The 23715-nt window shown below is 38.8% G+C and overlaps 12 protein-coding genes across 12 annotated transcripts; 5 read left to right on the forward strand and 7 right to left on the reverse strand. All coding sequences in view use genetic code 12, as the record gives it.

Moving 5' to 3' along the window:
• Positions 1-38: 38 nt before the first annotated feature.
• On the reverse strand, positions 39-1301 carry MNN11 (alpha-1,6-mannosyltransferase; the record flags this gene model as incomplete). Its single annotated transcript, XM_036806893.1, has 1 exon — positions 39-1301. The coding sequence occupies one exon, from the start codon at positions 1299-1301 to the stop codon at positions 39-41; it is 1263 nt and encodes a 420-aa protein (XP_036663783.1).
• Positions 1302-1561: 260 nt separating this feature from the next.
• Positions 1562-2566, reverse strand: CPAR2_106390 (uncharacterized protein; the record flags this gene model as incomplete). Its single annotated transcript, XM_036806894.1, has 1 exon — positions 1562-2566. One exon carries the CDS (start codon positions 2564-2566, stop codon positions 1562-1564), a length of 1005 nt encoding a protein of 334 aa, XP_036663784.1.
• A 316-nt stretch (positions 2567-2882) lies between these two features.
• Positions 2883-8612, reverse strand: GSC1 (1,3-beta-glucan synthase; the record flags this gene model as incomplete). Its single annotated transcript, XM_036806895.1, has 1 exon — positions 2883-8612. The coding sequence occupies one exon, from the start codon at positions 8610-8612 to the stop codon at positions 2883-2885; it is 5730 nt and encodes a 1909-aa protein (XP_036663785.1).
• Positions 8613-12044: 3432 nt separating this feature from the next.
• CPAR2_106410 (uncharacterized protein) lies at positions 12045-13965 on the reverse strand (the record flags this gene model as incomplete). Its single annotated transcript, XM_036806896.1, has 2 exons — positions 12045-13879; positions 13941-13965. The coding sequence occupies 2 exons, from the start codon at positions 13963-13965 to the stop codon at positions 12045-12047; spliced, it is 1860 nt and encodes a 619-aa protein (XP_036663786.1).
• Positions 13966-14226: 261 nt separating this feature from the next.
• CPAR2_106420 (ubiquitin-specific protease) lies at positions 14227-15261 on the reverse strand (the record flags this gene model as incomplete). Its single annotated transcript, XM_036806897.1, has 1 exon — positions 14227-15261. One exon carries the CDS (start codon positions 15259-15261, stop codon positions 14227-14229), a length of 1035 nt encoding a protein of 344 aa, XP_036663787.1.
• Positions 15262-15753: 492 nt separating this feature from the next.
• CPAR2_106430 (uncharacterized protein) lies at positions 15754-16311 on the reverse strand (the record flags this gene model as incomplete). Its single annotated transcript, XM_036806898.1, has 1 exon — positions 15754-16311. The coding sequence occupies one exon, from the start codon at positions 16309-16311 to the stop codon at positions 15754-15756; it is 558 nt and encodes a 185-aa protein (XP_036663788.1).
• A 484-nt stretch (positions 16312-16795) lies between these two features.
• Positions 16796-17458, forward strand: RPL10 (60S ribosomal protein uL16; the record flags this gene model as incomplete). Its single annotated transcript, XM_036806899.1, has 1 exon — positions 16796-17458. The coding sequence occupies one exon, from the start codon at positions 16796-16798 to the stop codon at positions 17456-17458; it is 663 nt and encodes a 220-aa protein (XP_036663789.1).
• A 452-nt stretch (positions 17459-17910) lies between these two features.
• Positions 17911-18420, forward strand: CPAR2_106450 (uncharacterized protein; the record flags this gene model as incomplete). Its single annotated transcript, XM_036806900.1, has 1 exon — positions 17911-18420. The coding sequence occupies one exon, from the start codon at positions 17911-17913 to the stop codon at positions 18418-18420; it is 510 nt and encodes a 169-aa protein (XP_036663790.1).
• Positions 18421-18853: 433 nt separating this feature from the next.
• Positions 18854-19615, forward strand: PMM1 (phosphomannomutase; the record flags this gene model as incomplete). The annotated part of the gene is made up of 1 exon (XM_036806901.1): positions 18854-19615. The coding sequence occupies one exon, from the start codon at positions 18854-18856 to the stop codon at positions 19613-19615; it is 762 nt and encodes a 253-aa protein (XP_036663791.1).
• A 32-nt stretch (positions 19616-19647) lies between these two features.
• CPAR2_106470 (uncharacterized protein) lies at positions 19648-21579 on the reverse strand (the record flags this gene model as incomplete). Its single annotated transcript, XM_036806903.1, has 1 exon — positions 19648-21579. One exon carries the CDS (start codon positions 21577-21579, stop codon positions 19648-19650), a length of 1932 nt encoding a protein of 643 aa, XP_036663792.1.
• Positions 21580-21793: 214 nt separating this feature from the next.
• CPAR2_106480 (uncharacterized protein) lies at positions 21794-22303 on the forward strand (the record flags this gene model as incomplete). Its single annotated transcript, XM_036806904.1, has 1 exon — positions 21794-22303. One exon carries the CDS (start codon positions 21794-21796, stop codon positions 22301-22303), a length of 510 nt encoding a protein of 169 aa, XP_036663793.1.
• Positions 22304-22488: 185 nt separating this feature from the next.
• CPAR2_106490 (uncharacterized protein) lies at positions 22489-23178 on the forward strand (the record flags this gene model as incomplete). Its single annotated transcript, XM_036806905.1, has 1 exon — positions 22489-23178. One exon carries the CDS (start codon positions 22489-22491, stop codon positions 23176-23178), a length of 690 nt encoding a protein of 229 aa, XP_036663794.1.
• Between the last annotated feature and the right edge of the window lie 537 nt (positions 23179-23715).

Below are 23715 nucleotides of genomic sequence, written 5' to 3' on the forward strand. Positions count from 1 at the left end.
TATAAAGTGGTTACAAAAATGTGCAACCAATTTCGATTTCAAGGTTTTTTTACTTTTGCCTGATACGCATTCAATACCTCTTCACAATCGGAAATCAGTTTGCATTCACTCCATTGAGCAACAAGATCTCCTTCCTCATAAGTATAATCGTTAGCATTGTTTTGCGAATGTGCAGCACAAATTGTCTTTGCTGGTACTAAAGTTGTTTTGCTTAACACAAATGGGTGCCATTGTAGAAGATGAGTTAGTGCGGAATCAGGTCCATATGGGAAGCTTTGATAATTCAAGTAGAGTTCGTTACTCCATATCTCGGTAACTGCTTTACCAACAGGGCCATTTTTAAGAATAAATGATGTTGTCTCAATCTTCTTGTCGGATTGAGTTAGTATTAATTGTGTGGATTCTGCTCTAATACTCTTGTAAGTCTTAATTACACCGGTTTTTGGTATCAAGGGTTGATCTCTCAACATCTGCGGATTTAATACCTCTGGATTAAGTAATTTCTTTTGAATATTCACCGTCATGTCCATTATGAGTCCATTCTCGTCTAGATACCAAAACCACTTGGCATGTGGGAATGCAAACATGGCAGCACGAACGCAAAACAAACGAACCCATTTCGATCTCTCCTTATCTGTCAAAGCAGAAATGGAGTTGAATTGGGGAATGAATTCCTGAGCCCAACGAACATATACTCCATAGTTTTGAAAATGGGCATAGTCAACACGATTTTGAACAATTTTGGCCAACCCGTTGAGAGAATATTTTTCGAAATCAACAGCAGTAACAATAATCACTTCAGGATAATTTTTTAAACTCTTTGGCTTAAAGACAATGCGGTCTTGATTCTTGAAAAAGTTTTTAGCCTTCATAAACTGATCCTTTTCATTTTCGTCTTTTTCTCTCAATTTTTGTACAGCTGGATCTGGGTTATCAAGAGCACTCAAGGGTTGAAGAACCACCTTGTCGCCTATTTTGGCTTGGTGTACAAGCTTTTGCGGTGTTAATTGCTTCAAAAGTGGTGCTTGTTCAACTGGTGGATAAATGTATTTTGACTGGTTTTCAATTACGTGTTTACTTGAGTACGGATGTGCTGGTGGGTAATGAGGTACTGAAGATGAATGGAAAAGAATTGATAGTATCGAGAACGGGGCAAATAGATACCATACCACAATGATCCCAAGTATTATCAAGGGTAGGCTTCGACGTTGATTGAGCCTGCTGAATGTCGCAGGTAAAGGTAGATATGACTGATTGGATTTACCATACCTAGGTTTAAAAGCTCCTGATTTACCAAACATAATCTCAGTTTCACCGGTCTGTTATTTGAGACTTATATTTGGATGATGGTTGATGTCTTGAGAAAAGAATCCGATGTCTGGGATCAATGTTTTTATTTTTTCTTTTTTTTTTTTTTTTTTTTTATTTTTTCTTTTCTTGATTCCACTACTTCTATAGTAGAGCACCTTTGGCCTTGGCTTTGGCGTGGCTTACAAGTTCTACATGTCCTACAACAAACCCCCGTACATTAGAGATACAACCATTCAATTGCTTGATCTACTTACTTTGGATGTTCTTTATTTATTCTATCTTCAATCACTTGCAATGCAATTTGCCGTCTCCTTTCAGCGACAGAACTGGCAATACTCTTGTTGCTCTGACCCACCTGTTCCAGCCTCTTTTGTGCTCTCGTATTACTTTGTTGAACAGTTTCATCATTGAATGGAGTCACAATTCCCAAGAGGACCGATAGTTCGTATATTTGATTGAATACAGGGCCAACATATGGTTTAGTCACTGCTGGGAAAAACTCCACCAACTGAAACGTATCTGATGCGTCACCAATTAATACAGAGCCCGTGCTTGAGTCATTATTTGCCACTGGCAAAATAGGCTCTGTATTCAACGCTTGGAAAAATCTCAAATAAATGAAAGATGCAAAAAAGCTCACTGTTGATGGGACAGCTGGGTAAGATGATTGACTGACAATTGCCGACCAGAGCCCTAAAATAATCAACAACGCAAATGGCAAATGTTTCACTCTGAAATTCACCAAGCCTTGAAACAAGACAATGTTGTGCTCCGGTATCAATTGCTTAAATACAACAAGAAAGCCAAAATAGTAAGATATACCTCCCCCTAGGGGAGTGTTCATATTCTTTGCATCTTCTCTTATCAAATTGGATATAATAGCAACCAAAACAGTAATCAAATTGGTCACTCCGCCAACAACCAAGACGAATTTGATCACTTCCATGCGTCCCCAAAATCGTTCAACAAATCTGCTTCCAACAAACAAGACCACAAACGAAAAGATGAAAGATATGACGGAAATTTCGGCAAAAATGGCCAGTATAAGTACCCAAGGGTTGAAGAGGGTGGTGCTGGGAATCAATTGAATAAAGGGTACTAATATATCATGAAAGTTCAACTCCTCCGATCCAGACGTTTGGGAGTCCTTGAACATTCGGTATTTGATTACAAACAAAAAGGCACTGATGGTGGTCAAAAGTCCTAATAAGACTTCTGTCGATAGTGGAATATCCTTGCCTCGTAAAAATCCCATGTTCAGCGATGTGTATCTTGTGTTGTGTTTGTAATTGAGTAAACTCACTAAGAAAGGTTCAATCTGGACTGATTTTTTTGTCTTTTTTTTTTTGCTTCAAAACTTGAGAGTAGCTAAGAACCATTTCAAGAGACAAGGTGGTGGTGTCATGCATGCATACCAGTTTACACGAAACAACACAAATATTACATGCATCACCATTTACAAAAATACAAGTAATTCTTCGAATTTATCTATAAATATCAAACATCAAAATAAAAAAACAATAAACAAAAATAGGATGGAAGCAAGGATCCACTCATGTACAAATAAGCATTTATCTGAACGCATTCGTAGAATATGCTGTCGTATGGCCAGAATACTTTTCACTCAAATATGACCAAGTATAAGACTTTGGTCTGTTCGTAGGACCGGTATCGTTGTTAGAAACGTTTCTTGGTTGGAACAAACCATATGCAATTGAGCCCTTAGATCCAATGTCAGCAAACTGATCAACCTTGATAGATCCAGAAGCAGCAGCTGGGGCAGCAATAATCACAACAAACAACAAGAGCACTGCAAAGTACAAAGTAACATATTTTCTCACCATTCTCTTTCTCAATCTAGCTTGTTTCAATGAGTAAATTGGTGGTCTAATCAATCTAGATGGTTTCAACCAGAACAACATCATTGAGTGCCATCTGTCAATCAATGGAACTGCCAATATAGGTAATTGACAGAACAAGATGATATGAGCCAACATGAAATCACCAGCAAACTCAGACATTTCGACAATCTTGGCAACAAATTCACGAGATGGTTGAGTGAAAGCCATCCATCCCATACCAGTATTGTACCACTTACCCGTCCAGAATGCAGTATTGGCCTTATCATTCTTGAACTCTCTGGTCAAGAAAGCTAAAGTTAAAAACTTGAACAACAATCTTTGAACGTAAATCATAGTAGCGAAACCCAACAACATTCTGGCAAAGTTGAAACCTTCCATAACCCACATGACAATAAAGAAAACAATATGTACAATCACAGCAATACCATGAGCAATACCGGCAATGACGGCACCGGTCTTTTTACAGCACAAGCCCATCATTGGTCCAGCACAACATGCCATACCAACACAACCAAACAAAACACCACAGTCAATAACAACAGGGGCCAAGGAACACACGATAAGTCTCAAAACAGAATTGACTTCTTGAACGTCTGTACTACCATCAATTTCGTATGGATACTGAGTGACACCGGTTTGAGCGTTGATAAATGTGAAAGCAACATAAAGACCAGCAGTGTAAATCAATGTTGGAAGGAAATCAGCAAACAAAATGTTAGATCTGTGAGCTCTTGATGCATCACCAGCAGCCTTTTCAGAAATATCACCAGTCAACTTACGTTTGAAACCGGTAATACGAGATCTCGAAAGCCTAACGTAACCAATCCATGAATTTCTGTGCCACTTGGTGTTACCTCTAGACAACCATCTAATAAAGTCTCTGTAATCAATGAAAAAGTCTTCCCAAGCAAATTGATGTGGGTTAAAGATGAATGGCGAAAACATCAATGAAGACAACGAAGCCCAGAACCACAACAATGGAGCTTGCCAATGAGCAACGGTTCCAAACAACAAAATCAACATCAATCTAGCACCCATATAAATTGACGAGTCAGCAAAACGGGAGTACAAGATGGAAAAGGGGATTCTTGAAGTGGCAAAACCTCTACCGGTTGAAATATACCTGGCACCACCAACAGTTAAATCGGTGAAAACAGATGATGAATAAATTTGGGCAACAAAAACTTCAAACATAGGTGACAACGAAATGAAATGTCTAACAAATCTTTGACAAGCTTTCCACACACCTCTTTCAATCAACTCTTGAACAACCAATGGAATGAACGAAATGAAGAACACAATAAAGATAGACAAGGTGTAACGTCTAATCCAGTCAACAGCAGGAGCAATGTTGTAACAACCAAATGGATACAAGACATCAGTGACTGGAACATCTCTATCATACGAACAAATAATTGACTCGTGTGCCAATGAGTTCAAGTTTGCCAACACCAACATAAAGACTTGCAAGGACAATTGAATAAACAAGTTATTGATATGGAAACCAGGATGTCCGTAGTAGAATGACAAGAACCTATCCAATGGCAATTGAGTTGACAAGTAGTAATATTCTCTAGACAACATCTGTTCACCCATACCGGCACCAATCTTGGTTGTGAAGTTCAAAATGGATCCGAAACCCATATCTCTACCTTTACCACATTGATAGTATTCACAATGCTTGATCTTACCACCTCTCATCATGGCATTCATACCAGCGTAAATATCTTCGTTCAAATGCAACCCTTTTTGTGCTTTAGAAACACCACCTCTAGTCAACATAAATGTAGCATTCAAGAAATCCGGGTGACCATAATGCAATTTACCTCCAATTTGAGCCAATGTTCTGGCAAACAAAGTACCAAAAGTTTGTTCCTTACCAGCAGCGACATCACCCAAGACACCAGAGTTTTCTGAAAAGATATATTCTCTAGCACCCAAAATAGCAACTGGAGCTTTCTTTTCGTGCAATGGATTTTCAGACTTCAAATCTGGTGAATATGGATTAACATGCTCAACATTCAATTCTTCAAACTCAGCCAAAACTGATCTAATCTTCAAACATTCTTCCAAGTAGTTATCTTGATTGGCATCAATCAATTGAATATATTCACCTCTGTGGAAAATAATTGCGTGATTCTGGTTATCGGATTTACCATCACCCAAGATTGGATTACCGGACAATTGAACTCTGAATTTAGGACGACGTCTACCATTTTCCAACATCTCACAATGACCATCAATCAAAGAAGAGTAAACTCTTGGTTCCTCGTCCTCATTCAATGCCGGTTCTTCATCCAAGAAAGCAATCTGTAAATCTGGGTAAGCACGCAACAAAAATTCTGCATTCTCCATTTCGTCATCCTTAAATTTGGACAATCTTTGCATGGAAACCAAAAATCTAAACTTTCTTCTGGCCATTTTCTCCAAAGCCAATTCCAATCCTTCTGGATCACCACCAAAGTATTGAACCAACTCTGGATTTTCAACCCTGTACAAAAGCTTGATGGCTCTAGCATAATTCATAAAACCGGATACTGTTCTGTACAAAGTTTGCGACCTCAAGGAAGCCCAAATTCTTGTTCTCAAAGTATACTCAGGTGCAGCAGATTTGAAACCAATACAATAAAATGGCAAATCATCAATCTTTGATTTCAATCCATCTTCAGATGCTTTTTCCGCATCTTCACCATTTTCATATGCAGCCGTTTCTTCTGCCAAAATCTTAGTGTCCTTAACAAAACATTCCCATTCAACTGGATGCAATTGTTTCAAATATTCCAACAAGGTGACTCTTGAAAATTGGTCATCTTCTCTAATAATTTCCCTCAATGAAAGCAAAATCTTTTCCGAATAGTGTGGAGTGAAAACAGTGAACGTGGGCATATTATCAACAGGAACAGGTTCCGGCATTGGAGTGGCCAACGATTGGGCAAAAAATGAAATTCTTCTTTCGGCTTCAGAATTTCTTGGGAAAAACTCCGTTTCAAAATTGTTGTCATCTTGGGAAGCAAAGAATGTTGGTGCTCTCAAAGTTCTCTTTCCTTCAATTTCTGATGGAACTTGATGGTACAATAACTTTTGCACATGGTCAATAGCTAACAAATGTTCTCTGTACATGGAGATAACAATGGCATTCCAAATTTGTGAGATAAGAACCTTTGGCTTGTACTTGATTTCCATTTCGGTGGTGGCCAAAATCTTTGAGTAAATTCTCTTTGGTAATCTGGTAAAGATGTTTCTCCATGGTGTCAAGATTGAGATACCCAAATAGAATGAACGACCAATGGAAAAGATACAATTACAGATAATGTACCACAAGTAGGTATCCAAAAAGAACAACAACAAATCGACAGCGTACATCAATCCCAACACAATCTTGGCTTGTTGTCTACAGACAATGTCACCATACCAAACTTCACCGGTACATCTCATTGTGGTCTTTGACAAGTTTCTAATAGCATCTCTCAATGACAAAGTCAAGAAGAAATAAGATTCAACCAACTTTGCTAGGAAAACCAAGACCCACAACAAATACGACATCCACATGTCCAATCCTCTTAACTTGACAAAGTTTGCAGTAAAAGTATGAGACGAGATGTACCTCCTCGACCTCTTGTTCATATACGAGGTGAACAAACCTCCCAAAGGCATGACAGCAAAGAAAACCAAAGTTGCAACAGCAATGAAGAATCCAACAACAGAAAGTGCATATGAGGACTTGGAGTATAAAGTCAATCCTGCAACTTTAAAAGTGTACACAACCGGAGCCAAGTTTACCAAAAAGATCAAAATCAAAAACATTAAACGACGAGTCAAGTGTTGAGCACCGGCCCATTCTCTAGGAACAAACATCCATTCAAAAATAGTGGCGAGAATTTGGAGGAATGCGGCAATAATACCACCAATGGCACAAGCTGCCCATCTTGATGAGGCAAGTGGCTGTTGATTAATGGTTTGAACATAGTTCTTGGTGTACAATGTTGGCGAGTTGTAAGCGGTATACATCCAATAAATACTTCCATGAATAATCCAAATTCTGTTAAAGTTGGTGACAAAATGCAACCAAGTTCTGATTTCTTTGTAAGTCTTGAAAAAGACATTGCTCCACTCAACTTCACCCAATCTTAAGTAACGTTCCTCCTTTGGAATATCAATCAATCTCGTACCATCAGTGAAAATGATTCTCGAAACACCTTCTGGGTACCAAAACAATTGGTTAACATCATCGTATCCAATAACCTTGTTGTGATCTTTTTCACGCTTAACAAATCTTCCCTCATAAATTTCATAAACTTGGGATCTAAGGAATCTGTATAAAGGAGTAATGACACGGTTCAAGTAGTCTCCCTCTGGAACTGGTTCTTGTCTTTGTTGACACAATGGTGATTCCAAATAGTCAACAGCTGTTTTGTAAAGATAACACAAACATTCTGGAGTAAAACGAACTTGGTTAGCCTCACCCCATAACAACAAGTAAAGAGCAATATCACGAACTCTTTCTTCAGGAGTCAAGGTGTTCATCTTTGCTTTCCATCTGATTTCAGCAGCTTCCAATGAATAGTCACCTTCCAATTCATTGGCTAAAGCATCAACATCTTCACCATGTTCTTCAGCTGCTTTTCTGGCCTTCTTGGATTTCTTGGAAGCCTTTCTAGCTTTTCTACCAATTTTTCCCAAAGTCATATTGGCAAATCCCAAAGTATCATCCAAATCTTGTTGTGATGAAAAAAACCACTTTCTGTAATTTGCATTGTCACCTCCAATGTAGTCAGCGTGTAAACTCAACAATGCTTGAGCTGGAGCCATACGCGATGATCTTGAATCCAATAAAGTCATAAAGTAATCAAACATATTTCTCATTGAATCCCTTTGGAAACCAAATTTGTTTGTCAAGTCAATGAAAATATCCTCAATGTGTTCAATCTTGATAGGTGCTTGAGGATCAGCTGACCATGCTGGATATGGTAAGTTGGACGACACCTGAAACTGAGTAGGATCATAACCTTGACCCTGGACTCCATAAATTGGTGTTGAGGCACCGGAAGATCTTGGATCACCACCATAACTCATCTGAGATGGAGTGTATTGGGTTCCATATTGATCATAACCCGGGGTACCTGGAGCTTGTCCATTGTAACTGAAATCTGAAAATGCTTCTGGATCAGCATTGTAACCTTGAGCATTCATTGGATGACCTCCATATTGGTTTGGATCATTGTAACCATCCATATCATAAGGTTGCTGGTGATATTGCGCATTAGGATCATAATAATCCTGGTGTTGTGGCTGCTGATTCATATCATCGTATGGTTGTTGTTGTTGTTGTTGTTGCTGCTGATTCATATCATACGGTTGTTGGTAGTACCCATCATTAGGGACACCACCACCCTGTTGATTAGGGTCGTAATAGTTATGGTTGTTATCGTTATACGACATCTGCTAATGTTAGTAACCCCACTTACTCTATGGCGATGTTAAGTATTTCAAAGTAAAGGATCAATATAGCAAAAACACGAGGATATAAATGTGGTTAGATTTTCGTTCAAATAAAAAAATAGGAAAACAAAATTCTTGATTTTATAATATAGCGAGTGATCTGGAATCGGTCAAATCTGGACCCCTTATTGATAGCGACAAATGAGATTTCCTTTCAAGATCTTGCTATGACCAAAAGACTGCAAAGTTGAAGTAGCAGTTAGATTGGAAAAATAAAAGGGTAAAAAGAAGAAAAAAAGAAAGAAAACCTTTTTCTCGATATCGTGTGTATATCAATGTAGTAATTTCAATAATCTTTTTAAATCCACAGCCCGATTTCAGATGTCAAAAATTTTCTTTCTCTCCTCTGTTGTTTTACCTAACATTTCTTTATTTTTTTTTTTTTTTTCTATAATTCTCCTTTTTTTTTTTCCTGTGTTTTGTAACACACTCCTATTGTTAAAAATAGAACTTCTCGAGAGAAATTGGTACAAAGGACACACACACACCACACCACATAAAAAACACAAACACAATGCATTATTTCCATATTGAAGCAACAGCTGGATAAATCGGGCGAAATGCAAGATGAGTTATTTATCGTCAATCATTGTGTAATTGTATATGATAACTTCTCTTTCTCTTTTTTTTTTAAAAAAAAAAAGTGTTGGTGAAAGGGGTTTTAGCAAACATAAAAATTTCTTTTTCTTTTTTTTTGATTCTGTTGTGTTGTGTTGTGTTGCTTTTTGATTTTGAGACACGAAAAAAAAAAAAAATGTAAAAGAAATTGGCTCCGTTCACGTGTAAAAAGCAAATGATGGTGATTGACATTTACGTTTGTCGAGATGGTAGTAGTTGTAGGCATGTCCCATAAGCTGGTGCGTAACGTAATTGGATATGTTGAAGTTGCAGGAATTTCCTTCCAGTAGAGACTGCAGATAGAAGCAGCTGACATTTATAAAAATGGTAGTGTAAAAGCTCAATCTCCTGCACATAAACAATTTTCAATTATTATTTTTCTGCGTTTCTCTCTTTCCCCTTGAGGGAACAAATGTGAATCAAATTTGAGCAATTGTACACTACTTGATGTGGAAACTCAACCCCCAGTATGAACCGATTCCGTTGGTGTTGTGTATCTGTATGTGTGTGTGTGTATGTGTATGTGTTTGTACGTCCTTATGGATTCTTTCTCTCGATGAATGTCCAACATATTGACATCCCATGTTCATGGCCCTTGAATATACTTTTAAAATCGCGTGAAATGAGAATATACATACCTCTTATCTATTTTTTGTGACTTTTCCTGTTCCCTGAATCTCTCTGTCTCTCGTTGTCTAGCAAGCTGTGTGCTTTCTTTTTAGCGAATGAAACGACCTCGATTAATTAGTTGATGAAGGGAATTGATCTGATTGAAGATAAAAGATGTGGCTGATGATGAATAGATGGTAGTAGAAAAAGAAGAAAGAAGAAAAGTGGCAAGCAGTAGAGAATGAAATGATAAACTTTAGATTTCGATTGAAAGTGAGAGAGATCAGGAGAAATCTGAGATCGGTTGGAAAATGTAAAAAAAAACAAGAATCCCACACAATTTGAAAGACAAACTATTGTTTAGACCGGGAAGAGTAGGACGGGTTTCAAACAATCAATTTCCAATCCCGGTCAGAACAATATTGCCTTCGAAAAAAAAATAGCAAAGGTCTGGTACGGTTTAGTCCATGCTATTTGACAATAGATGCTTCTACGTATCCCCCAATCGTTCTTAGTTTAAAGGGAATTTTTTTTTGTCAACAAAATCAAAGTCTTTTGCGTACGATTGAAAAATGTACCAAGGCTTAACTTCACAAGCAAACATTGCCTAGCACAATATAAGAGACACGTAAACATCCGACGATCGAAAACATACTGCACAGCATTCATTATATTCCCATGTTTGTGCCACAACACCACCAACCAACGTACCCACCAGATGTGCCACCTGTTTCAATCGATGCGGAAAAAGACCTTTGATTTTGTTACACATTCATTGTAAAAACGCGTTGTAGATCAACGTCGCCATCGCCAAACAATCATACACGCACATTTTAGCTCCATCCCTCGACCAAAGCCGGCTTTTAAATCCATCGGCAGTATCTGTGGTAAAACCTTACACGCGAGATTGAACTATGGAAGAGACGGATATAGAATTCAGACTGTAGACGTATATCCCCAGGAATTTGTCGCGTCACCAGAACGACGCTCTCTGATCTTTCAAGCGCGGTTATCCCCTTGAAACATCACCCACTATGGATTCAACCGATGTATGCTGGTGTTCCCCCGACTGAGGGAGCAAGTGCCGACTATCAGTGGTTGCAACCTCGAAACCTACACAGTTGAGTATTCAGTAAATCTAAGCCACATTGTAAGAAAAAAAAAAAACTAAAATAAATTTAGTGTTAAAAAAAAAGAGACACGATGAAACAGGAGCTCGCCTCCTTTCAAACAAATTACGCGTCATCGACTACCGACCTCTTCTTCACAATAGGATGAGTACACTATATATCATCCTTAAAGTTGTATTGCGTAAATTAGCATCGATTAGATGGATGCTACTACGAAAACTACTATGTGCCACACTCTCATCCCTAATAGCGTGTCGAAATGGCAAATGAGAATTATTTTATGGGTCGTGTACTTGTTGATCTAAAGGCAAAATGCACAGACTCTTATTTAAAATTCAGACTTTGCTCGAGTTTGCACCTTATTTTTGCATTGTGCTACATTCATATTTAAGTCGCCTTTGGAAATCGTGTCTGTGTCGTGTCTCAGTAAAATTAAAAAGAAACACGAGCTGCCCAGAAATGTATCGAAAAAGGCAATTACTTTTCTAAAATAGGAAGTTGTTGTGTTTTTTTGATAAATGTGCACGACTGTTAAAGACTCTATTGTCACATTAGTTTGACACATTTTGATAGGACAAACTGCAACCACGACGTTAGTAGCTAAGACATGTTTCCATTAATTTTTCCTGGAGGTAAAAGCTTCCCTGGAATTAAAGTGCCGTAGTCAAGGCGTCTTGTGCCAATATTGCATGCATGATCTCAAACGTATCTAATTATTTATGCTAAATTGTTTGTTTAAATTTCTCGCAAAATCTTTGGTTGCAAAAAAAATCATACAAAGTTGTAAGCTTGGGAGTCATAGGCAACTTTCTTTGGCAAAACAGCCACCTCTCATTACGCCAACTACGTGTCCAAATATCTTGCACATCTCGTGTAAATCTAAATAACAAGAATCCTACCCCAAGTGATTCAAAGCTTATCATGATTAACGTTAGAGAACCTACAATGTTTCTGAAAAAAGCCGACGTCTAATAAGGAATCGAAAATGTCACTAAATCTCTCATTCATTTAACATCTATTCGCTCCATCCAAGTGCAAGCAACTCAGATCTGATTTCATCCTCTTTGGAAATTTTAATCACTTGGGTGTCCTCCAAAGGCTCACCACTGGCTTGTTTCATCTTTAATTGCTCAATTGCTCTTAATTTCTTCAACAAAGATCTGATCTTCTTTTCCTCGACCGAAACTACACCTCCAATCACCCCTGATCCAGTCGCAGCAACTTCGGCATCAGTGCCGGACGAAGTTGGAGCGGGTGAATCTTCTTTCGTCTTTTTCGCTTCCCTCTTCTTTCTATTTTTAGCGGCAGCTTTACTTTCCTTTTCAACAACGGGTGCTGCACCAGGAACAGTTCTGACCCTGCCACCACCATTTCTCGACAAGCCTGGTGGTGGAGGTGTTCCATTCTTCATGTTGTTTTCAAGTTCCTTTTGGTACAAGCTTGAGGCGGAACTCAGTGCAGCACTTCCTCGCGCATGTGGTGGACGATAAGCGCCTGCAGGTTTCTTTGCAGCAGCATTGGCAACAGCCTCACGTTTAGCAGTGTACTCTTTAGCAGATTCGTGTGCCTCCGGAGCTGGTTCTAATGTCTTCAATGGAGGGAAGTGTGACAATTCCTGTGGTTTCCATCCAATTGAAAACAATTCCGGAAACTCCTTCAAATAGATAAGCTTCCCACTTGCATGCCAAACTTTCAAACCGTTGTCAACTCTCAACCTTGGAGACGTTGTAGCGGTCAAGATATAACGTCCACACGGAGACCATTCACAAACTGATGTGTTTGAAGCTTCAAATGAAACAACTTTAGAAAATTTATTCTGACGATCATACACATCAACGGTCCCTTGCAAGTTCCCAAATCCTGCAACCAAAACAAACTTGGCATGAGGAGAGTACAAAATAGTGTTTCTTGATGCTGTGGGCAAGGAATGAATGGCATTGCCTCTAGCATCAAAAAAAGTAGTTTCAGAAGGCATGTATCCGTATGAAACTGCAAATTCACGGGCAGTTGGTGACCATGTGATATCGTGAATTGGCCCTTCCTTGGTCAAATCAATTCTCGAATTATAAGATCCAGCGATCCCCAATAAGTAGAGATTAGTTTCTCCATAATAAGACTTGTTTGAAGTGTCGTGGTCAGTTGATGCCAATGCTAACAATGCAGTTCCTAACGAATTCCATTTTAATGAACATCTCTCCGCTTTGAAAAAATTCTTGAAGCAAACAGGTTGATTAAAATTGGGGATGTTATAGATGAGTACACTAGCTGGTTTTCCTGATTTCTCAGGAACAAACACAGCAACACTGGGGTTCTTGCCCGGAGAAATTTGAAAGTTTTGAAAAGTACCTTTTGCGTCTTCCAACTTGTACTTAAACGAAGGTTGGTTCATATTGATCTCAGAATCACTGTCGGCGACCACTTCAAAGAATTGAATCTCGCGATTATTCACACCTCTACTCAATAATGTTTCTTCACTAGTAAACTGAGGCTTCCATCCATTTTGGTGCTTAGCACTCCACTCAGCAATTATGGCCTTTGACTTTATGTTGAAAATTTTCAAATTCTTGTTCCAAGTCCCATTCTCCTTGTTCAATAGCACTGGCTTACACCAAAGACACAAGTATGTCCCCTTTGGTGAAAAGCTCAAATCGAAAACATCGGGTATCTCAATACGATGATAAAGCTGGGCTTGGCTAGATGTGTCTAAAATGACAACTTCACTTGGTTGCGTGTACGCAAAAACTTGCCCATTTCCTGAGTAGAGAGCACATCTGCACTCACCTTGGGCCTTCGGACTAGGGGTTATTTCCTCAAAGTCTTGTATAAGCTCCACTGATCTAGGAAAACGACCTAATAAAAGTTAGTATAGGAACTAAAAGTTGGGAGATTAACGCAATAGCTTGATACATACAAAATAGCTCGGTTGATTTCGACATAGCGTCTAGTGAGTACGAATTTGTAATATGGCTTCAAAAAGTATGTTGTACAATTTGAACAATTGCTGGATTGTGAGAAATCGTGTTTGAATAATTGATCTTCTCGAAGAAAAACCGGTTTTTTTTTAATTTTTTTTTTTCTCTTTATTTTCGCTTGACGTCTTTTGCGGCAAACTCACCATTGAGGGCGGGACTTCGTTTTGTCAACAAATGTGTTGTATATTAAAAAAATTATAACCAATCCTACTATATCTCAAGGTACTACTTTTTCTTTACTTCGCCAAAATTCAAATGCCCAGTCTGTTCGGCATGTTTAGATGCACCAAGCTCTCCCACTAAGATCAGATAACAATCCAAACAACGTACTCTAAAGGTCGTGGTGTTTGTACTATAGTCCTTCTCTTGCAACAATTTACACAACTTCTTCGCGGCATCAACAATGGGTTTCTCTCTATCGTCGCCAATTTGAAATACACATTCATCATTTTCCTTATTCTTGGTTGAAATTTCGTTGCTCAGTGCCAACACATCATAATGGATTCCACTGTAGATCAACATAATAAATCTGGATGGCTTTTTCTCTTCATTCTCTATCTGGATAAAATTTCCCAGCTCAATGTCAATGCAAGTGATTCGAACGTCATACCAGTCCGCCAAGATCCCCAATTCAATTGCACCACCCCAACTATCCTTCTTCAAGATCCATCGACAGTACTCCTCTCGAGGTCGACCTAACACAGTTTCGGAATACAAAGCTGGATCCCTGTTCACATATTCGACTACCACTTTACGTAGCTCCTGAGGGGGCGAGAAAGTAGTGTACGAATCGTGTCCTGATATTGCGTATGATATCGAGTTGAACAAACACGAGTTATCATCAGGAATGTTTCGTAGTATCAAGTACTTATTCTCCAGTTCTATGTACACTGCAGGAATGTCGTCCTTCAAGTCTCGTTTTTTGTTTGTCGCAGTAGGTGCCATCAGTTCAAAGCCATTGAGTGGCGTACAGTTGGTGTTTGAATTCAGGTCCGGTGATAATGGACGCTTATTCGAGGCAAACGTAATACTTAGTTGATCCCCATCTTTCACATTCTTGTCCTGTAACGTTGTCTTTGGACCATAAGCTAAGTCAATTGGTTTTGGTGGGAATCCAGTTTTGATCACACAAATTGACTCTGATGTATCTGTATGTAGGTCAGTGTTCGCTTTTATATCTGCAACAAAGTCCTGAAACAATATCTCAGGGTCAACCTTTACTGTGGACACACCGCATTCGGATTTTAGTTTCAACCTCATATGGAACTAGTTAATCTGTGTATGGGATTATGTAATTTTAAGAGTCGATTGCTGCTGTTTGAATGAGCATTCTAAGAAGGGCAATCTAAGCCGCACCTTATTTATTTTCAAAAAAACTCACCTACATAACAAAATCTCCACATTGAAAGTGTTGTAAACGAAGATCGACGGGGTTGCTAAGAATGTAATGAAGATGGCATGTACCTATATAGATTATAATGAGGTGAAACCCGAAGCGGTTTTGCAAACTCTTGATAAATAATTTCCTCAGCGTCTTGAGATCATACATTGACACAAATCTCCCTACTTGTTGCCCAATTTCATACCGCAACAAGGGTCAAAGCCATTCAATTCGAGAACCTGCAACCTAAATTTGGCAGATACGTTCTTAGAAAGTGTGTGAAAGATTCCACATCGTGATGAAAGGGAACACCCTCAAGGTGCAGATTTACAAGCAATCTTCACAGCACCGCAATTTTGAAAACATTCAAATTATTCCTTCATGGTAATCTCCGTTGTAGTAGCTTCGACGGAATCGAGTCCTTCCCCTGGTTGCGTCAGTTGCGTCAGTTGCTGCGGCTGCTGCTGCTGCTGCTGCTGCTGTTGTGTGCTTTGAAACTCATCAGACGGAACCCCTGTGATTATGGCATCCAAGCTGTCTTTCTTTTGGTTATTCGCAGCTTCGTAAACGACTTTATTTGCAGCTTTGTATTGTTCCAATTGTTTATATTTTTCGACAGACTGAATAAATTTCTCCATGTTAACTCCACCAGCTGCCTCTGCCTCCAACGGAGTGTACGGACGTTCCTTGAGTAGCTTGACTCTTCTTTTATGAATCTTGGATTTTTGATGCCTGTCCAAACTTATTTGATTTTCAAAATATTTGGCACATTCTATGCAATAATATTGGCCTAAACCAGGTTTATACTCATCCAACGGTTGATTCTTCAAGTTGTTGATGGATTCTGGAGTGGACAAATCGTTATATATAAGGTCCAAGTCCCGCGTTCTCCTCTTTGTTTTATATCTCTTGACGCTGTATCTTCCCATGTTTGTATATCGACTGTTAGTTGGTGGGAGGTTGTGCCTACCCCAAAAAGTAATCGCAGAGATGAGCTTTGATCTTACATCGCGCTAGGGGTGTAGCCCTGTTCACGTGACCAAAACACTGCGCTTCACTTTCTTTCGCACGAAGAAAGACAAAAAGAACGAAAAAAAAATTACCATTTTGAAACATTCACCTACTGTTCACATCAACCAAGGTTAATAAAGGTATGTCACCAAGAGCAATAAAGTAATAGAGTATATGGGAAGTTTCATAACGGGAGGTACAACGAAACCCGAGAACTCCGCAGCTTTTGCTTGGAGTGAGTGGTCATTCAAATCAGCGGGTACAAAAAAAATCAATTTCGATTTGTAAGCAAGAATTTTGCCTCATCAAAAGTGAAACCTATAAATATCCCTCCATATCCCGCTCATTTACGCACACAATCATTGGAACACCTTTTTACTAACAGTTACTTATTCAGACAAAATGGCTAGAAGACCAGCTAGATGTTACAGATACTGTAAAAACAAGCCATACCCAAAGTCAAGATACAACAGAGCTGTTCCAGACCCAAAGATCAGAATTTACGATTTGGGTAGAAAGAAGGCTCCTGTTGATGAGTTCCCATTGTGTGTCCACTTGGTCTCAAATGAGTTGGAACAATTGTCATCAGAAGCTTTGGAAGCTGCACGTATCTGTGCTAACAAATACATTACCAAGGTTTCAGGTAGAGATTCATTCCACTTGAGAGTCAGAGTACACCCATTCCACGTTTTGCGTATCAACAAGATGTTGTCATGTGCCGGTGCAGATAGATTGCAACAAGGTATGAGAGGTGCTTGGGGTAAGCCACACGGTTTAGCTGCTAGAGTTTCTATTGGCCAAATCATTATGTCAGCTAGAACCAAGGACTCTAACAAGGACGTCGTTATTGAAGGTTTGAGAAGAGCCAGATACAAGTTCCCAGGTCAACAAAAGATCATTATCTCAAAGAAATGGGGTTTCACTCCATTGAACAGAGAAGAGTACGTTGCCAAGAAGAACAACGGTGAAGTCCTCGATGATGGTGCTTACGTTAAATTTTTGTCAAGAAAGGGTAACTTGGAAGAAAACTTGAGACAATTCCCATATTTTAAATACAACGCCTAAGTGTGTATAACTAAATAGTATAAGGTATGAAGGAGTTTTTACTCACGTGGAAATCGAAAGCTGTAGAGCGGTCAAGCTCTGATTGCCCAATGGCTGCGTCATTTGCAACCGTGGGGTGAAGTTGCTGTTTCTACTTGTTGCAAAACGGATAAATTCTTTTACCCGTAATAAGTAGACAACTCAAAACGCAATGCAAAAGAAAAAAAATCACATGTGAATCCAAATGCTTTTGTATAACAAAAGTCCGAGTAGACGAGCATTTACTTGAAGACTTTAAACTTTTGTATTAGATTGCCCCCGATAATGCAATAGATGCATATTCAACAACAGTGCTTGAAGTATTTAATTGTCGTCAATTCCCAAAGTCCTGAAACACTTTGATTCAGTTCCTCCTCAGCCCAGTCGTTCTAAAATAGAGAAAGAAAAAATTATTTACGTGACTTGAATCACAAATGTCTTCCCCGGATCCACCAGACAACAATAGCAGTCCCATGTCGTCACCCTCTGACGCAAGATATGATACCGCCTTGTCTGACACAATTGATACGGTACAAGATAACGAGACCTGGGACGACTTATCGTCTCCGGAACCAGAGTTGACAATGATGTTGACGGAATTGAATAATCGATTACGGTCGCAAACACAGAATATTAGAAACTACCGCAACCACCAAACTACAGAAAGCAATAACAGTATAGACGATTCAGAAATAGGATCTCTATCGCAAAGGGATATTCCACAATGGCAAAAAACTGCGAAAAGAACTTTGGTGTTTATTGGGTATACAATTACTACAGTCCTATTTTCCATCATAATTTATTTACATTCCTTATTGGTTAGATGCAGCTATGACGAGGAAACGTCAACCATGTTGTTGGACGGCGTGTTCAGAGCTCAAGAGAAGGCAATAGATGACTACCATAGAAGACATCGTGTACAAGTTGAAAATGACGATAATTAAATTTTATAATAGACAACGCTTGATTTTGTTTCACAAATTGTAGCAGGTGTACTCAAGAGAGTAGAATTTTTGCATTTAGGGACAGTTGGTGGAAGTGTTTTTTATAAATACAATATAGTTGTTGAGTTGGCTCACAAAAGATGCAACTATAATGAAGCTCTACACGTAATTCTACGAGAATTGTATCAATCGAGACGAGCAGATGGGCCGCTTTAGAAGCAAAAAGTGTAAGAACCATCGCGTAGATCAGTTAGTGTCACTGCACACTGTGTTTTCTGGTTGACTTTTCATCTCAGATACGCGTTGAATTATGTCAGGTACGAAAATGATTATTTTTTTCTTTTTCTTTTCTTGTGTTGGAAAAAACAGCGAAACGTGTACTTTTCTTCTTGTCCCATCAACTTCATTGAAATACACACTCACTCAATTAATTATGTCCTTTGCTGATAGAGAAGATCCTTCTACCTTGGTTTTGTTTGACGTCGATGGTACTTTGACACCAGCCAGATTGTCGGTTTCCGATGAAATGTTGAAAACTTTGGCTGAATTGAGAAAAAAAGTTGTCATTGGATTCGTTGGTGGTTCTGATTTAGCAAAACAAGTTGAACAATTGGGTCCAAATGTGTTGGAGAATTTTGATTACTGTTTTAGTGAAAACGGATTGACTGCCTACAAGTTGGGTAAAAAAATGGCTTCGCAATCGTTTATTGGTTGGCTCGGTGAAGAAAAATACAACAAGCTTGTCAAATTCGTTTTGAGATACTTGTCTGATATTGATATTCCAGTGAGAACCGGTACTTTTATTGAGTTCAGAAACGGTATGGTTAACATTTCCCCAGTTGGTAGAAATGCATCAACCCAACAAAGAAACGATTTCGAGGCTTACGATAAAACTCACCACGTTAGAGAAAAATTGGTTGATGCTTTGAGAGAAGAGTTTAAAGATTACGGTTTGACTTACTCTATCGGTGGTCAAATTTCATTTGATGTTTTTCCAACTGGATGGGACAAGACTTATTGCTTACAACACGTCGAGGGTGAGCATTTCAAGACAATCCATTTTTTTGGTGACAAAACCTACAAAGGCGGTAATGATTACGAGATCTACAATGATTCTAGAATCACTGGTCACGCTGTCAACTCTCCAGCGGATACTATTAGAATTTTAGACGAAATTTTTCACTTAAATCAATAAATATAGAGATTGATATATACATAGAGTTTCCTTTATTTGACTTTGTAGTAAATCATCGAACTGTCCTCTCCTGCAGCGATTGCTTGCTCGACATTGCGTTTTCCGATTTTGTGATTGTCAAGTAATTGCAATCTTTGTGTGTTCATATCGTTGATAGATTTTGCAAGATCCAATTTGTTTTCTCCATCTTGTGGTTCGAGTAGTCTTGGTAATCTGGTTGGTTTGCATGCTTTGATTCTTTTTCCGTTTCCGAATTGGCCATATTGATTGGAACCCAATGCAAACACGTCCTTTGATCCTCGGTTGTCCAATACTATGAACATATGATCGCGACCAGGAATGGCATCCTTTATACCGATATTTACAACCGCATTCGTTTCCTCATCAAATTCCTTTAATCCAATTAACGATTTGATAATCTCCGGGTAAGAACATACATGGAGATACCTGCCACCACCTAATTGCCCATTGAGTCCGTTGCCCAAGCTCAAAATCGCGTTTTGATCATTGTATTTCAAAATAATGTAGCTGGTCTCCTTCGATGCCAAAACTCTGGTAACTTCAAAGTTTGTATCCTTAGCTCCTTTACCAAACACATTTCGGCAAATCCTTTTGTAATCCTTTTTGTCAAAAACTTTTCTTGGAATGGGTTCGATTTGAGTAGTATTGGAATCACCACATTGACCAAAAGTATTGTCACCCCAAGTCCACACACTATCATTAACATCAGCGGCTATATTGAAGTAGTCACCACTGGCTATATCTGTGAATTTCCTTGTGACTATACGTTTAAGGTTTCCTTCTTTGACAATCTCATTATTCAACAAGGTCATATCAATCGGCTTGTTTACGGGAATTTCCTTCTTATCGAATGGCGAATACTGAGGCCCAAACTGACCCATGTTTTTTGGGTTTTTGGAAGAGTTGACCACAAAGATTTGCCCCTGTTTGGTGAGGAACGATAAATGATTAATACCGGAGGAAAACTGAACCACATTTTTGACATCTAACTTGTTAAAAGTTTGAGACTTTAATAGTCCCAACCAGTTGCGTTTTAGCATAGGAAGGAATCCAGCAGCAGACTTTCTTGGTGTGTAGGCAACTTCTCCCTGACTAGTCAAATAGTAAACATAATCAGAGGTTGCGGTTATCTTATCTACAAGAAAGGGAAGCTTGACCTCAGTCACCGCATGTTGACCCCTTTTCCACTCTACCACTTTTCCCTTGTCTGTTATTGCGATTATGTGACCTCTCTCGATGAAGGCATCCTTCAAAAACATTCCGTCGAATGCTGGTATTCTGATGGGTATTTTTGTGTTGTCACCAAATTGATAAACCCCAGGTGTTACCATAGAGTCCTTTAGCTGAGTAATATTCTCATCACTCAACTCCCTTTCTAGCTTTTCCAATAAATGCTTGGAACTCTTTACATTCTTCTTTGGTGCATCACCCACCTCATCATTGAAATCTTTGTACGTGTAATTCATCAAAAGTCGATTCTTGATGGATTCGTAATTCATGAATATTTGATGTATCGAAACAACACCAACTAATGCAGCAACTCCATAAAATACCCCTCTCATCCTCTCATTAAATTCATAACGTTTCTGTTGATTTTTTTGCTTTGAGATGAACTCTTGATGTAGTTGATGTAAAGTTTCTCGATATTCGTGTGAGCCTGGTTTGAGTTTAGTGAGACGTGGATCATTCTCGATGGCTTCATTAATGTCGATAGTGTCTTCATTTGATCTCAGTTTGGAAGGTTCAGACTTGGGTTGAGTTTTGTCATCAAGTTCTTTTAAAGAGTCAAAATTGTACCCATAAGAGTACTTTGTTTTGTTCTTGTTGAACTCCTCGATAGATGAAAATTTATTGTTTCCTGACTTGAACTTTCTTAATAACGTTGCTCGGTTCGTGTTTGAACCTAAAAGACGGAGATGGCGTATCATTGGCTTGGGCAACATCATCATCATCTTCCTTTTGTTGTAAAAGAGATGAAACTAAGTGAGAGCAAAAAAAAGTAATTCTATTATTCAATCACAATTACACCCAAATACCAAGTCAATGAACTCACTCATCGGACCCCATATCAAAAAACCCTTTCAACCTCATCAACTTCTTACTACGATACGATGCATCTCATCCATTACGAAATTCGACACGAGGAAATTCGTGCAAATGTTACAAGAGAAAGGTGGATTTGATGCAAAACAAGCTGAAGCTGCTGTCACTGTTGTCAACGGTGCCATCAACGACGGTATTTATTCCATCACAAATAACTTAGTTACTAAGGAGACTCTTTCATCAATAGCATACCAACAAAAAGTGGATTTTGCAAAGTTGAAAGGTGAGTTGCAAACCATGGATAAATCCGAGTTTACCACATTAAAGAAGGAGCAGGAGAAATTGAGAACAGACTTGACAAACTTGAAGAACCGTTTGAAAGAGGAGATTACAAAAAACCAGGCTAGTGTCAGACTAGATTTGAACTTGGAAAAGGGTAGGATTAGGGAAGAAAGTTCAATTAATGAGTTGAAGATAGAAGACACCTTTAGTAGAATAGATGAAGAAGTAGCAAACATGCAGCTGCAAATCAAATCTGTCAAAACTCAAGTCTTACAATGGTTGATGGGTGTTAGTACGGGTACTTTAGCTGTTCTTTTAGCCGTAGGAAGGTTTTTATATTAGTTAGCGACATATGCCTCTTTTATAAGAACAGAATGCACGAATTTTGAAAGAATTAACACGCGAAGCAAACAATAATGAGAGAGCGTAAAAAAAAATTGAAAGCAGAAGAAAATCGAAAACGATACCGGTGTCGTCATTAAAAAGAGTGATCATCACTGAATTACAACAGGTGCAGGAATTAACCAATGAACTCCCTCTATAATCACGGTTTGAAGCAAACACAGACAATCACCAAGGACCTTGCTCAGTTTGAAAAAAACTTGTCAACTTCGCCTTTATCATTACAAGGTGCAATCACGACTTCAATCACAGCATTTAAAAAAACCATCAAGGAATACTCAGACTTGCTCGAGAAAAACCCAACTGACTCGTCATATGCGAAACATGAAGGCAGGGTTAGCAAGTTCACCCAAGAGTTGGAAAGTTTCACCACCAAGTTTGACAATTTGAAGAAACAACGAGAAATTTCGGTGCAAGAAGCAGACAAACAAGAATTGATGGGAAGGAGACATATCAATTCAGCTACATCTCAACCCAGTGACAACCCGTACGATCCAAACCAGCAGCAACAACAGCAACAGACGATATCGCAGCGGGAAGGTCTCTATAATGAAAACCAAGCTCTTGCGCGGGGCTCAGAGCAACTCGATCGAATATTGGAAATGGGGCAACAGGCTTTCGAGGATATTGTGGAACAAAATGAAACATTGAGAAAAGTACAAGCTAAATTTGAGGAGGGGCTAATCACTTTAGGAGTTAGTCGGGGTACGATTAGAAGTGTGGAACGAAGGGCTAAGCAAGATAAGTGGTTGTTTTGGTTTTGTGTAGTAATGATGCTAGTTATCTTTTACTATATAATAAAGTTTTTCAGATGAGTGTTGATCAATCATTCATAGATGTATTGTCTGTTCGTGGGGTGTGAATGCAATTTGGATTGAGAGGGGTAAAACTTAAAAGATGTGAAGTGATTTCAACATGATGAGACTTTCGGCTTTTGCGACCTTTGAAGCATGAGCGCCTATATTACTGAAGCTCGTCCATTCTTGAATGCCCCACATGTCGTAATATTGTGTATAATTTTACGATATAAATGTAAAACCAAATCAGTATTGTTCTCCTGACCGCCCCACTTTTATTCAATAGAAACACGGGAATATTCTTAATTTCCGAAATCAATTTCACTATAGTGGGCTTAGAATTTCTTGGTTATATACTTGCCAAATAGAGTAAGATATGCAAAAAGCCTCTCAGTCTCAGTGTTAGCCTTTAGCTGAAGAGGTGAAGTCAATTGGGAGTTGTATCGAGGGTATGAACAGGACGCTTACTGGGTACCCCCCCAAGGTTAAATGTGACCACAAGTCATCGATCAATCTTCCAATTTCAAACCTCGTAGCCGAAAATCATTCTCGAGG

Source organism: Candida parapsilosis, contig 005569, assembly GCF_000182765.1.
Source record: "Candida parapsilosis strain CDC317 annotated contig 005569".
NCBI classification, from domain to species: domain Eukaryota; kingdom Fungi; phylum Ascomycota; class Pichiomycetes; order Serinales; family Debaryomycetaceae; genus Lodderomyces; species Lodderomyces parapsilosis.